Source organism: Corvus cornix, chromosome 17, assembly GCF_000738735.6.
Source record: "Corvus cornix cornix isolate S_Up_H32 chromosome 17, ASM73873v5, whole genome shotgun sequence".
Taxonomy (NCBI): Eukaryota; Metazoa; Chordata; class Aves; order Passeriformes; family Corvidae; genus Corvus; species Corvus cornix.
Genome location: NC_046346.1, coordinates 3,285,154 through 3,298,417, shown reverse-complemented (window position 1 = coordinate 3,298,417; position 13,264 = coordinate 3,285,154). Strand labels below are relative to the sequence as shown.

General features: G+C 53.8%; 1 protein-coding gene across 2 annotated transcripts in view; it reads left to right on the top strand.

Moving 5' to 3' along the window:
- Positions 1 to 13,264, top strand: part of RXRA (retinoid X receptor alpha) — a 97,034-nt gene that overhangs the window by 79,902 nt on the left and 3,868 nt on the right. For both annotated transcript variants that reach the window (XM_039561474.1, XM_039561473.1), the window contains exons 5-9: positions 1,114 to 1,283; positions 6,156 to 6,285; positions 9,500 to 9,632; positions 10,669 to 10,760; positions 12,325 to 12,430. In XM_039561474.1, the coding sequence (XP_039417408.1) occupies positions 1,114 to 1,283; positions 6,156 to 6,285; positions 9,500 to 9,632; positions 10,669 to 10,760; positions 12,325 to 12,430 (631 nt within the window). The remainder of the gene's footprint in view (positions 1 to 1,113; positions 1,284 to 6,155; positions 6,286 to 9,499; positions 9,633 to 10,668; positions 10,761 to 12,324; positions 12,431 to 13,264) is intronic.

Genomic DNA, 13,264 nt, shown 5'->3' with positions numbered 1-13,264 from the left:
GATGGTCTGAAAAGCCTCCTTGTGCCACAGGCAGCTCCCAAACCTGTGCCCCTGCTGCTCTGCCTGAATATCCCGTAACCAGCTTCAAATGCAGCAGGGAGGGAGTGCTGGGGTAATTGGCAATAAGTAGCAGGGTTTTTACAGTACTGGAGTGCCTCATTCAGTCCTCAGCAAAGAGCTGGGTGAGTTCAGAGCGTTGTCTCTCATGGCCAGAGATGCTTGGGGCTGTTCTCAAGCAGAGTGGGCTAAAATGTGCTGTGGGGAAACAGTGGTGTGCAGAAAAGTGTGGGATTTAGGGTCTGTGACAAGGTGATGGAGAGAGTTCCTACTGCAGCTGCACAAAGCTGCTTTCCAGGTGTAGGAAAAGCATGTGCAGGTTTCCAAGGGAGGTTAATAATAATAATAATAATAATAATAATAGTAATGTTATTAGCATCTAATAAGTGTTTTTCATCTCTGAGCTGCTCACACATAACTCAGCAGCATGTGACAGGCTGCTGGCGAGATCATCCCCACCCCACAGGATTTGGGACAGGTCTCTCCTGTCTGTTTGGGGCTTGCCCCGAGCCCGAGGCAGGATGGAGGTTTGCATGGAGCTGCTGTCCCACGGGAGCTGGGCCAGGGAGCTGGAGAGGGGCACGACATGGCCTCCAGGGAAATTCAGCCCTGCCAGCCTCAAAGGTGGCTGAACTCTGGATTTCTGCTTTAAACTGAGCTGTTTCTCTTTCTTTGCGATTCCCTGATTCTTTCACTTCACCCGTCGCTTTCCCTCGCCCGCAGTGACCCAAAGTGTTGCTTCCTTTCATCATTTGTCTGTAACCTTTTTGTTTCCAGGATCTGTGCCTCTGCAGAGAAGGGCCCTTCCCAGCAGAGGCCCTGTCCAGGCAGGATCATCCCTCTCCCTGCTCCTGAGGGAGCACACACAGAGCCCATCTCCCAGGCTGGGGCTGCTCGGTGCCTTCCCCAGACCTCCCATTCCCTGGGATATCCCAGTCTGACCACAGCAGACACCTGAGCAGGCTGATCCTGCAGGATGCCTTGGGGTTTTGTGGCCACCTGTGGAGCCTGGGGGTGGCACTGACACTGACACTGTCCCTTCTGTGTCACTCGCAGCCGTGCAGGAGGAGAGGCAGCGGGGGAAGGACCGCAACGAGAACGAGGTGGAGTCCACAAGCAGCGCCAACGAGGACATGCCTGTGGAAAAGATCCTGGAAGCTGAACTCGCTGTGGAGCCAAAGACAGAGACGTACATCGAGGCAAACATGGGCCTGACACCCAGCTCGGTGAGGCAGCTCTGTCCCATCCCCAGCCCTGCGTTTGGGACAGAAGGGGTGGCTGTGGGACATCAGGAGAGACCATGAGGACAGCTGGGGCAGAGAGGGGTTGTTCTGTGTGATTGAAACCAGCTCAGAAATGCAATTCCTGGCTCTGCTGTTGGCTCCGTGTGTCAGCTCAGCACCAGGAAAGTAGAGCCAGCAGCCCACCAGTGCTTGGTGTCTTCTGTCCCACAGCCACAGGAAAGGAGGGGATGCTGTAAGGAATAATGAAAAGGGCTCACAGAGAAGATTTTATTGTAATTAACAGCCCTGGGTGCTGAAGGGAAGGAAGACACTCCATGCTCTTAAGAGCTCGGAGTCCAGCTGAGGCAATAGACAGACCTGTGTGGCTGAAGTGCAGAGGGATAAGAGCTGTGCAGTGAGGGTGTGACTTCTCAGATGGAGAATTATGCAGCTGCTTGCCTCTGAGGAGAGAAGACCTGGAGAAATTTGCCAAGAAGTTGGCTTTCAAGTTCTTTTCCCACTTAGAAACTTGTGTTACAACTGGGCCTGCTTGGAGCATCTGGGCTGTGCCAGGATGGTGTGTGCACAAGAGAGGCATGACAGGGAAATGGGACGGGGCTTGGAGCAACCTGGGCTGGTGGAAGGTGTCCCTGCCCGTGGCAGGGCGTTGGACTGAGGTGGTCTTGAGGTCCCTTCCAACCCAAACCAGTCTGGGATTCTATGGAGAGTGAGGGAAAGTGTTTCAGGCCCTTCGCTATGAGATTCCCTTACCAACAGGGAACAATCTCCCTGCAAAGCAGTTAATGTGACAGCCAAACCATCCTCTGCAATTCCATTTCTAGGACAGGCCCTCTGCAGCCTAGGCAGTATTTAGGGTGCAGTTCAGGCAGTATTTAGGGTGCAGTCCCCACTCCTCAATAGCCCCTTTTCCCGTGAAATCAGTGGGAATAGAGGAATTCCTCAGAAAAACAGCAGCTGAGGCTGGAGTGGGGAGCATCTCCTGGTGGCCACACAGTCCTTTGAGGGGCACTGAGGTTGAGCTCTGGCAGGTTTGGGCTGGCTGTGCCAGGAGAGCAGGCTCATCCACTGAAATATCCCTGTGCAATTCCTGCTGGGCAGCTGTGAGGCTGAGCTGATGAAATGCAGCTGCTCCGAGCAAGTGAGAGGGCTCTGCAGTATTTATTTCCTGTTACAACAATGCTTTATCTCTCTCTTTATATGAGCCTTGGAGGGTTTGAGTCAGAAGTGCCTTCCCATGTCAGGGGGTTGGAAATAGATCATCTTTAGGGTCACTTCCAACAACGTTTTGTGAGTGATCTGGGGGTCAGGACGAGTCTAAGTGGTGGTTTCGGATGCTCTTTTTGGCCTTTACCAGCTTTTCCTAGGATTCCTTAGGTGGGTCTGGGACATTCAAGGCTTCCTGGTATGGGCAGAGCCAATCCCTCAGTGAAACTCTCCAGAATCAGGTACAGAAACAGGTACAGATGCTCACCTGCATTTGAGAGGAGGATCCCATCACCCTGAGGCTGGAAAGGGCTTTTCTGGAGGAGTTAGTGAGGGGCTCAGAGAGGCTCTGCCTGCTCTCAGGATTAAAAATCCTTCAGGGGAGCTGGAGCCAGCGTTGTGCTGACTTGAAAACAAACCCCAGAGAGCGAGCTGAAATAAATGGCTTCGTCTGGCACCGTGTCTCCTCAGCCTCTTGTAGCAAATTGAAAGCCGGTTCCTGCATAATTCAACACGCATTACTGTGAACAAGGATGTGTGTTGCATCTAAATAGAAGCAGGAGGCTTGTTGGAATGCCCTGTTATTGTCAAGCGGTTTCTGCCGACAATGAGGTGACATTTGTAGCAGGTTTAGCAGATGGATGAGATCAGCAGCTCCCAGTGACGAGGCCACCGGATGAGGAGAGGGGAGATGGAGGAGCTGCGGCCCTCCCGGCCCTCCCTCAGAGCCCAGGTGATGGAAAGGCAGCAAATTGAGGCCCTGATAAACACGGAGGGATAACAGGAGCTGTTTGCTGTTGGCCTCGTGTGCTGTGTGCTTTGATTTGTGCCTCTGCACCTCAGTCCAGCTGCACTGAGCACTGCTGGTGACCTGCAGGGACATTTCCAGCTGGCCTTGGCAGGCTGGGGTGGAGGTGACAGGGTGATTCAGGAATAAACACCCTTGTCTCCCACATAGAATGGGTTGGGTTGGGAGGGACCTTAAAACCATCTACTTCCACAGGCAGGGGCACCTTCCACTAGCCCAGGTTGCTCAGAAGATCCAAGGGGTGGCATTCCAGGCCCAGCCTGGGTGGAGAAATAGAGTCATACATTCAGAGACTCACAGAATGGTTTGGCTTGGAAGGGATCTCCAAAGATTATTGAATTCCAACTCTCTTCCATGGGCACTTTCCACTGTCCCAGGTTGCTCCAAGCCCCATCCAACCTGGCCTTGGACACTTCCAGGGATCCAGGAGCAGCCACAGCTTCTCTGGGCACCCTGTGCCAGGGCCTCCCCACCCTCACAGGAAAAATTTCTCCCTAGTACCTGATCTAACCCCACTGTCTTTTAGCTCAAATCCATTCCCCCTTGTCCTGTCACTCCACTCTCTCGTGTCTGTGGCTGTCACCTTGTGCCATGTCCCTGTCCCTGGGCAGTGGGGTGGCTTTGCCTCTGCCCCATACCTTGGGAATTCAGGCTCCTGCCCTGTAAGCACCACCTGGGATGGGCTCCTGGCCCCTGAAAGGCAGCGCCTGTAACTGAGAGCTGTCCTCCCCAGTAGCTCTTAATTGGCCTTTGAACGTCTGGTTTCAAGTCACCATTTTCTGAAAGATACTTTCAAGCTCCCCTTTTCCAGGGGGATCGGGTGCCCTTTGGCTCTGTCACACCCCGGCACCGTGCCCTTGCTATTTACTGCAGGAGGGGATTTGCTTTCCTTGCACAGGGAGGGTTTCCAGCCCTGCCACCCCCCTCCCGCAGCCAGGCAGGGCCCTCTGGACACTTCCAGCTGCTTCTCACGCTCTGGTGATCAAGTTCTGCCAGGAAGAGCCGTGGTGGTTCCAGGAATTGCCATCTGAGGTGGAACTGAAGCTGAGGCTTTGGAGAACCAGAGGTTGGGTACAGCTTGTGCTGCCCACGCAGGGACAGCCAGGGCTGGGGCACCTGGAGCCCAGCACGTGGTGACAACCTTCCCAGGAGCCAGCCCTGAGGAAAGCATTGCCAAAAACATCTAATTTACCTAAATTATGCCTTTTGTGAGGCTCTGCAGGCTCTTGTTGCTGCAAGGATTAGCTTCTGCTGGGCCCCTCACTGAGGCTTTGGAGCACCAGAGGTTGGGTACAGCTTGTGCTGCCCACGCAGGGACAGCCAGGGCTGGGGCGCCTGGAGCCCAGCACGTGCTGACAACCTTCCCAGGAGCCACCCCTGATGAAAGCTTTGCCAAAAACATCTAATTTACCTAAATTATGCCTTTTTTGGGGCTCTGCAGGCTCTTGTTGCTGCAAGGGTTGGGTTCTGCTGGAGCAGGGGGTCTCCCATAAGTCGTGGTGGGGCCTGGAGGGCTCCATCCCTATCCCACCTCGCTGGGATGGCAGGATTCTCCACCTGGCCGAGCAGACTGGGATAACTCGAGGATGGGGATGTTCAGGGCCTCTGGTGTCCCTTCTCCCCCTTCCTGCCTCTGAGGGCCAGCATTCCCTGTGCTTCCAGTGAAACGCTGAACCCTGCAAAGCTCCTCCTCACACACGGTTTGGGGCTTTCCTGTTGTCCGGGGGAAATCCCATCTGTTCTTCTTCTCCCAGGAGAAAAGCCCAGTCCCTGCTCACATCTCCTTCCTCAGGGAAGAGCCCCAGCTCCCTGGGAGTGAGACTGCCCTGCCCTTGCACCCCTGGGGGAGCTGCTGGAGAGGGGCTGGGCAAGGGGGGCACATCCCTGTGGCGGTGCCCGGTGCCAGCCCATGCCCATCCATCTCTGCACGCGACAGGTGGAAATACTTCTGAGGCAGGTGCCCTGAGCTTGCACCCGGTTATTTTAAGCCTGGAGAATGGGAGATGTTGGCCACTGAGGCACAGAGCCTTGGGTTTGCTGCCAGGGGACTGGGCGGGGGTGTGGGGCACAGCTCTGAGGGGCACGAGGGTGACTTGGCAGCGTGGTCCTGGTGTGCCCAGCCTGGGAGGGGGCTTTGCCACTGGTTACACTGACATTCGTGTCTGCTCTTCCTCTGAATTCAACCCCCTTCCTCCTGCCAGCCAGGGGTGAAGTAAACACTCCTGCTCCAGTTTGGAAACTGCTCTTTTAAGGACATGGAAAGAAGCTGATTGTACAATCCAAGCTGCTGGATATCAGCAGGGATTACAGCAGGAGATGGGAAGGGCCCCTACATCCCTGTTCAGGGAGGTAAACCCTACAAACACACTTGGACCAGGCTTAGACTGGCTCTTCCAGTTCCTAATCACAAATCCACTTGAGCTGTGAGCAGGTCCTTTAAACAGGGATTTGGTGTGTTTAGGCTGACTGTCCTCCTTGAGAGCAGATGGTTTTTGTTACTGGATAATATTTCAAAGGAAAGGGGTTTTCTCTTTTTTTTTTTTTCCCTGTAATGCCCCCTCTGGTGCTGGTTTATCGAGCTGGGAGATGCTGGAGTCTGCCCTTCCCCGGGCCGGAGCTGCTTGGATTCATCAGTCAGGGTGATGGATTTGGAGTCTCAGAACTCCCAGTTCCCATTTTGGGGCTTGCTAAAAACTATTACAACCCTCGTGGTGGAGCAGCCAAATCACTTCCTCTGCCTGTGACTGGTAACATCCACCTCGGGGGTGGCAGGCAGGCTGCTCCTCCAGCCTCTCTTTCCCTTGCTTTGCCTTTTCCAAGCTTTTCCATCTTTTTTTTGGCAGCCCAATGACCCGGTGACGAACATCTGCCAGGCAGCAGACAAACAGCTCTTCACCCTGGTGGAGTGGGCCAAGAGGATCCCCCACTTCTCCGAGCTGCCCCTGGATGACCAGGTCATCTTGCTCAGAGCAGGTGAGTGGCATCTGTCCCCATCTGCAAGTCCCTGGGATGGGTTGTACCCTCAGATTTAGGTCCTGGCAGCTTGAAAATGTTTGATTCTGAGTAGCAGACTCTGATCATTCCGTTTTTAAATAGGATTTTAAAAGCCCCATGGGATGTGTTGCTGAATGGGATCCAGAATGTGGCAAATCAGCTGAAAAATGGCCCGGCTTCGTTTCTGATCCATGAGGAACTCAGAGATGGGTGCTGGGTGACTTAAACCCAAGGAATTAAACTCTGCCTTCCTCCCAAACTGAGGTGTGAAAGACCAAGTGGGCTCAGGCCCCTGTGAAATTTCATCAAACTGAAATGTTTGATCATAATTGAAAGCAGAAAGGGGAGAAAAACACATCTCACTTCTTCTCCCACCCACCAAGATGAAAATAGAACTCTCAGGGCTTATTTTAAATTTCCTTGTGCTGCAGGGGGGCTGCAGGAGCAGGGTTTGGGAGGTGAAAGCCCTTGGCTGCGGGAAGGGTCTTCCCCTGTTGAGTGAATTCAAGCTCCTGCTGCTGTACAAAGATCGTGGAGGGCAAGAAATCAGAGCAGAGCTCGGGGAGGATGTGTTTGAGGCATGAAGCTCTTTGTAAGCCAGGCACTTTGAAGTGCTTGGTAAAGTTCCTTTTGTTTCCCCAAAATTCGCTTTTGTCCAGGTCCTGCGCCCTTCCTGCAGCGCTTTGGTGAAGAGGCTCCTCTGCCTTTTCCGTGGATTTTGCCAGAGCTGGCTCTGGGCCCTTTGGAGCATGCAAAGTGTGGATTTGAAGAGGATTTCTAGAGCCTCTTATGAGAGTGGATGAGCAGGGGAAGCCTCTCTGTAGGGATCTTTGAGGGCTTCCTGCAAAGAGCTGGATTCAGACAAAGCCTTTTCCTTTCGGGAAGTGGAACCCAAACCCACCACGGCAGTTCCAGGTTTTCCTCTCTCTATTTAGCAGGCAGCTGATTAAAACTGGACCTGGAGATTTCCTGACCTGTGTTCCCTGCTTGTGACTCACTCCATGGACAGCAGGAGAGGGGCTGCAGACCCCAAATTTCGCGGTGGCTCCAACCCTGAGACTGCTGAGCCACCTGGAGCAGCTCCCTGGAGCTCCCTGCTCCAAGCATCTCTGCCAGAGCCTCAGATAACCTTCCCCAAGTCCTCTAACCAGTGGCTCTATGTATTATTGAGTGGCCTGCTGAGAACAGCTGCCCATGAAATATTGAAGTACTAAAATCCAGCTAAGAGCCTCAGTCGGGCATCCTGGGAGGCAAAACAAGTGGAGCACACAGCTCTGGAGGAGCAGTGCTGGCTGGGCTGGCCGCAGCTTTCCTCAAATCCTGAATCATTTAAAAATATTCCCTCTCTGAGCTGTTCGGAAGGGAAGGAAACCTGACTTTTTAAGCCTGTTTCCACGGGTTTTCTTGTTTCCAAGCTGAGACAGGAATAACCTGGTGTTTTCTCAGCTTGGCAGAGGATGCTGAGCGTTACATCCCTGCAGCTGCTTTTGTAGGGCTGCTGGGGAAAGTTGGCAGGGAGGTGGATTGACACGAGGGCCACTGTGCTGCCAGAGTGCCTTCCCTATCCCAGAGGAGCCAGAGCCACCCTGTGTGGTGAGAAAGGAGTCACAGGAGTCACAGAATTCTGCTCTGCCACCCCAGAGCTTGGGCTGAAATGCAGAACTCTCGGGGCAGGCTTGTTTGGTCTCTTAATTCCCATTTGCTGCCTGTGGTTATACTGAATTTTCCCTGCTTGCCTCTGTCTTGGAGGCTCTTTGGGGAAGTTCTGGTGAAAGCCAAGGTAGGAAAATCTTCCCCATTTCAGCTGAAGCATCCCAGCTCTGCATGGGAATAATCCAGGTGAAGGATGCTGATGGATCCAGCGCTCCTTCGCTGGAATGAGCCCAGCTTGGAGTGGGTGTTGAGAGCCAGCTCGGGCTTCTGTTGGTGGAGCTGCTGTGTGTGACAGCTTCCCATGGATCTGGCTCTGGGAATTCCTCTTCCTGCTGGGAGCAGGGTTTCTGCAGGCTCCTGCTGCAGTCCCACGTCTTCTCCTCCATCCTCCTTGGGTTTCATGGTGTTGCAATCCCTGTGAAAGTGCCAGGCCTCACCCAGTAAATAGCCAAAGAAATGTTCCCGTGGCTGGGGTGGAAACATCCTGTGGCCACTTAGGAAAGAGTGAACTTTATTCCTTGTCAACATTTCTAATGGCACAGCCCACGGCTGCAGCGGGAGGTAAATACAGCACACATGGGCCTTGTGTTTGCTGCAGGCAGCGGGACAAGACGTGTTCCTGTGGCAGGAGAGGTGAAGGATATTGTTGTGTTGCTTTTCCAGCCTGGGAAAAAGCCCCCAAAGCCAAATATCCTGAGGTTTCTGGAGCAGAACTCCAGAACATGTTCAGGACAGGGGTGTTGCAGAAGACCCTTCTTATCTGACTGAAGATGCTGCTCCTGGTTGAAAGTGACCCGAATTTCCACCCTTCAAACTTGGCAGCGTTTCCTCTCGTTGGGGCTTTGTTTCAGGAATCCTTGATGGATTTAGGAATTGAAAAGGTGCTGGATTGGGAAGGGGAGCTGGAGGACGTGGAGGTCGCCTCTCCCTTCCCTTCCCTGTAGGTCTGGGCTCAGAGGATGTCTCTCCTACATCCCAAAGCAGTCCAGCTAACAAGACTAAAATCTGTTTTCCAAGCAGCTGTGGAAGCAGTCACGGACGTGGGACTGTGCAGAGAGCAGACCCAACCTCTCCCAGTATTTTCATGGCAGAAGCAACAAACCCACAAAGCCAGAGATTCCACGGGCCCTTTCTCAGGGCTCAGGGATGGTGAAGGAACTTCCGTGGCCTGAGGAGGGGCCTGGTGAACTGATAGCCCGTGCTGATAGGGCTGGAAGTGCTGGGAGGCAGCGGCTGAGGGCAGAGGGGAGCTCGGGGCTCCACACCCCCGGGGTGTTCAGGCAGAGCTGTTTGCTCGGTGTCTGCGCGGTTTACAGAGGAAACTGCTCCCCTTATTAGCTTTATTTTTAGTGCATCGGGTTCTAGATGGTTTTTCCCTTCCCTGACAGCCAAGGAAAAGCTGGCTCCCCCCTCCTTCCCCATATCCAGCCACGTTCCCTCAGCAGAGGCGGATTCCTCCTCCGGTGACGTCGCCGATTCCCAAACTTCCTGAGGATCCCATGGCTCTAACCTGCAGCCTCGGTCGTTTTCTCCTCCCCAGGCTGGAACGAGCTCCTAATTGCCTCCTTCTCCCACCGCTCCATAGCCGTGAAGGACGGGATCCTCCTGGCCACGGGGCTGCACGTGCACCGGAACAGCGCCCACAGCGCCGGCGTCGGGGCCATCTTCGACAGGTGGGCTGGGCTGGAGGGATGGAGGGATGGGATTGCATCCTAAACCGCCTTGCCTGGACATCCCCATCCCTGTCTGCACCTCAAGCTGCCTCCATTCCTGCTGGAGGAGCCCGGGATGAGGGTGTCCCACCCCGTGATGTCCCTGAAAACACAGCGTCAAATCCCTCCTCTCAAACCTGCAAAACCCAACAGCCCCAAACGGGGAGGAGGCTGCCCGGTGCAAATCAAAGCCCCTTTCATGGGGTCCAGATGCCTTCTAATGTTACGAGGAGGCCACTCCTTCGCTCCTTTTCATCTTTAATTGGACCAAGACGCGATTTTATTTGCACAATGGAAAGGCCCCAGCAGTACTCAGCGGGTTCCACAGGCGTGTCCCGGGGGCTCTTTAATCTCAGGCTTTGGGAAAGTGTTTTAAAGCCAGGCTTGCCGGGTGTTTGACCCACAGCGTGACTCCAGACGCTGCTGAAATGCTGATTTCTCTCCCCGAGACTCATCTTGAGTCGAAACCAAATCACCTTTGCTGCTCTGCTCTGTGAGGAAATTGTTCTTCGGACCTGGGTGACATCATTTGTTCCTGTGAGGTCATAAGTGCAAGATCATGACTTTGCTGCAGGATCTAACATGAAAAACTGGGCAATCAGTGGAAAATATTTCAAGACCGACACCTGCAGTAAGAGCAAAGGGAGCAATAAAAATTACCGGCGGAGGAAATTACTTTTAGATACCTGTTGGGGTGGGTTTTTATTGTTATTTTTTATTTTTAGGCAGCTTTCTCAGATGCCAGAGCCTCTCAGTGAATGGATGGAGGCGGTTTTTATGGTCCCTGTTGTATCTCACAGGAACTATTGATGTTCCTAATGAGCTATTTTCGATGGAGGAGGAAAATGAGGCCACATCCTCAGCTGGTACAAGCCAGCGCCATCCCCGACTTCGTTAAACGTGACCGGAGCTTCTCACTCCAGCTCTGACACCTGGGGCTTTTCATTCCTGGGGTTTTTTTTCGTGCTGACTCTGTGCTTTCTGTGTCCTTCTGCAGAGTACTGACAGAACTGGTGTCCAAAATGAGGGACATGCTGATGGACAAGACAGAGCTGGGCTGCCTGCGAGCCATTGTCCTCTTCAACCCCGGTACGTGCCTGGCTCTGCCCTCCTGGCCCCTCTTGGCTGCTGTTCTGTCCTTTGGGCTCCTTTTCTTCCCTAAAGAGCCCCATTGGAAGTAGCAGAGGGCACCCAGATGCCGAGGGCAGGGCAGGAAAGAAGAGAGTCAGGGGTGGAAGATGGTTTGGTTTGGAAAGGATCTTAAAGTTCATCTTGTTCCAAACCTCCTGCCATGGGCAGGGACACCTTCCCCTATTCCAGGTTGCTCCAAGCCCCATCCAGCCTGGCCTTGGACACTGCCAGGCATCCACAGCTTCTCTGGGCAACCTGTGCAGGACCTCCCTACCCTCACAGGGAAGAATTTCTTCCCAAAATTCCATCTAACCCTGCGCTCTGCTCTTTCAGTTTACAGCCATTCCCCCTTGTCCTGTCAGCTCTCCCCCTTTCAGAGTGACTGTGAAGAGAAAGTTCTGGTGCTTGAGGGAGTTGTCCCTGAATTGGAACGAAATGGAATCTAGATCTTTTTTAAAGAGAAAAATACAGATTAGAGCAGCACCAGAGCATGGATATGATTGTCTCTGCTTCCCAACCTCATCATCTGAGGGCTTTTATTACCTGCATTTCTGGAATAGCCCTTTGCAGACCTGGAGAGGCTGAAAGACATGAAATGTGCTCATAAAATCCACAAAAACTTCAGGTTTTGACTGTGGTTTCACAGACTCCGGGAGGCTTCGCGCTGCTCCCCTTTCCCCCTCGGCCCCAGCTGCTCGAGGGAAGAAGAAGGGTCAGTGCCAGGGCTTTTCTCCAGCATTCCAGGGAGCAAATCCCTGTGCAGCAGGAGGCAGCCTGCTCATACCTGCACAGCTCTCTGGAGGGGATCTCTATTTTAAAGTGGATCAGCCCAGAGCAAAACCAGATGGCAGCCAAGAACAAACCTCCACATCCACCACCAACCCCTTCCCTCCCTGCCCTCAGAGAGCACTGTTTGTGCCCAAGCACAGCTCCTTCCCTGGGTTTTCCCACCAAAGCCAGGCCAGGCTGTTCCAGCAGGGTTTATTACATTTTCTTGGGTTTGTTTTTCTTCTTTTTTAGTCCCCCCCTCCTTGTAATCAGCAGTAATTTATTGTCTGTAATTTGGGATTAGCCGTATATGGTCAAAGAAGGGGAATCTGGAGAGGTTCCCATGGCACATGTGCTTGGGGATATCGATTTCTGCACTGTCCCTTTCACCCTACTAAAAACAGATCCTCGCTGTGTCCCGGGGGCTGTGCCAGAGCAGGGGCTTCTCACTCAGCCCCACCACAGTGCTGGAGGGAGAAATCCCACAAGCCCAGGGCTGGAGGAGGAATTAAACCCTTTAAATGAGGGTCTGGCACCACTGGAATGAGCCAAAACATTTGGGGTTGGGATGTGAGGTAGGGAAAAATCTGTAGTCACAGGGCAAACCTTTGAGTGCTCCCCAAATCCCCAGAGCTCAGAGCCTGCATCCCCACTTTGGTGGGGCTGGGAGGGATGCAGGGAGCACACAGAGGGGTTCTGGCCAGCCTGGAAAGCCTGGAGGTGTTTGGCTGATGGCTTTTGTGTGACCTTTCAGACTCGAAGGGCCTCTCGAACCCGGCGGAGGTGGAGGCGCTGCGGGAGAAGGTGTACGCGTCCCTAGAGGCTTACTGCAAACACAAATACCCCGACCAGCCCGGCAGGTGAGCTCCCTGTGCCCCTCCTCCTGTACCCTCACCCCCTGCAAACCCCCTGCAATGGGTGCTGCAGCTCCCAGGGTGTCCTTGGATCCCTCTGTTCTGGGCTCTCCGTCCCCACAGACATTCCCTGCAGATAAACCCCTCGTTTCCACCCACCTCAGCTGTGAGCATCCCTAAAAACACCCCCCTGTGCAGCACACAGAGCTCGATATTCCCTTGCCAGTAAATGCAGCCAGGTGGGCAGACCTGAGGAGGCCCAGCTCCCACAGCCCCAGCAGTGGGATGAGCCCATGTGGGAAGGGGGTATCATTTCCCTTTTGGAAACCGCGGCGAGCGAAACCGCAGCAAAAACAGGACTCACATGGAGTTAATTTTCGGTGGCAGAGGAGCATCACTGCTGGGAAGTGAAAGCCTCAATTGATACTCTTTTTCTCCCCTCCCTGCCTCCCCCAATCCAGCTGGGAATGGGAGGGGGAATTAGGAATGCGTTCCTGGACTGCTGCGGAGCTGAGTGGGCGCATTTCCCCAGTTACAGCCTGGAGCTGGCAACTGCCACTTCAGTTCCTGACAGCTTCTTGAGAAACCAGGCAAAGCACTGGAAGCTGCTACTGGTGCATGAATGTTGGGCAAAAACAGCCCAGGCAACTGGGATTTGCATCTCACCTGCGTTCCCAGCCTCGTGTGTGCGGATGGTAAATGACAAGGATGCTTTCACAGCAGTGAGCGCAGAGCGTGCCCTCAGAAGTGAAGTTGGATTTGTTTTTTCCCCCGCTTTGGGTCCCAGAGTGCTGGCAGATGAAGAAGGATGTGTTGTTAAGGGGTTCCCGGGATGTTCCT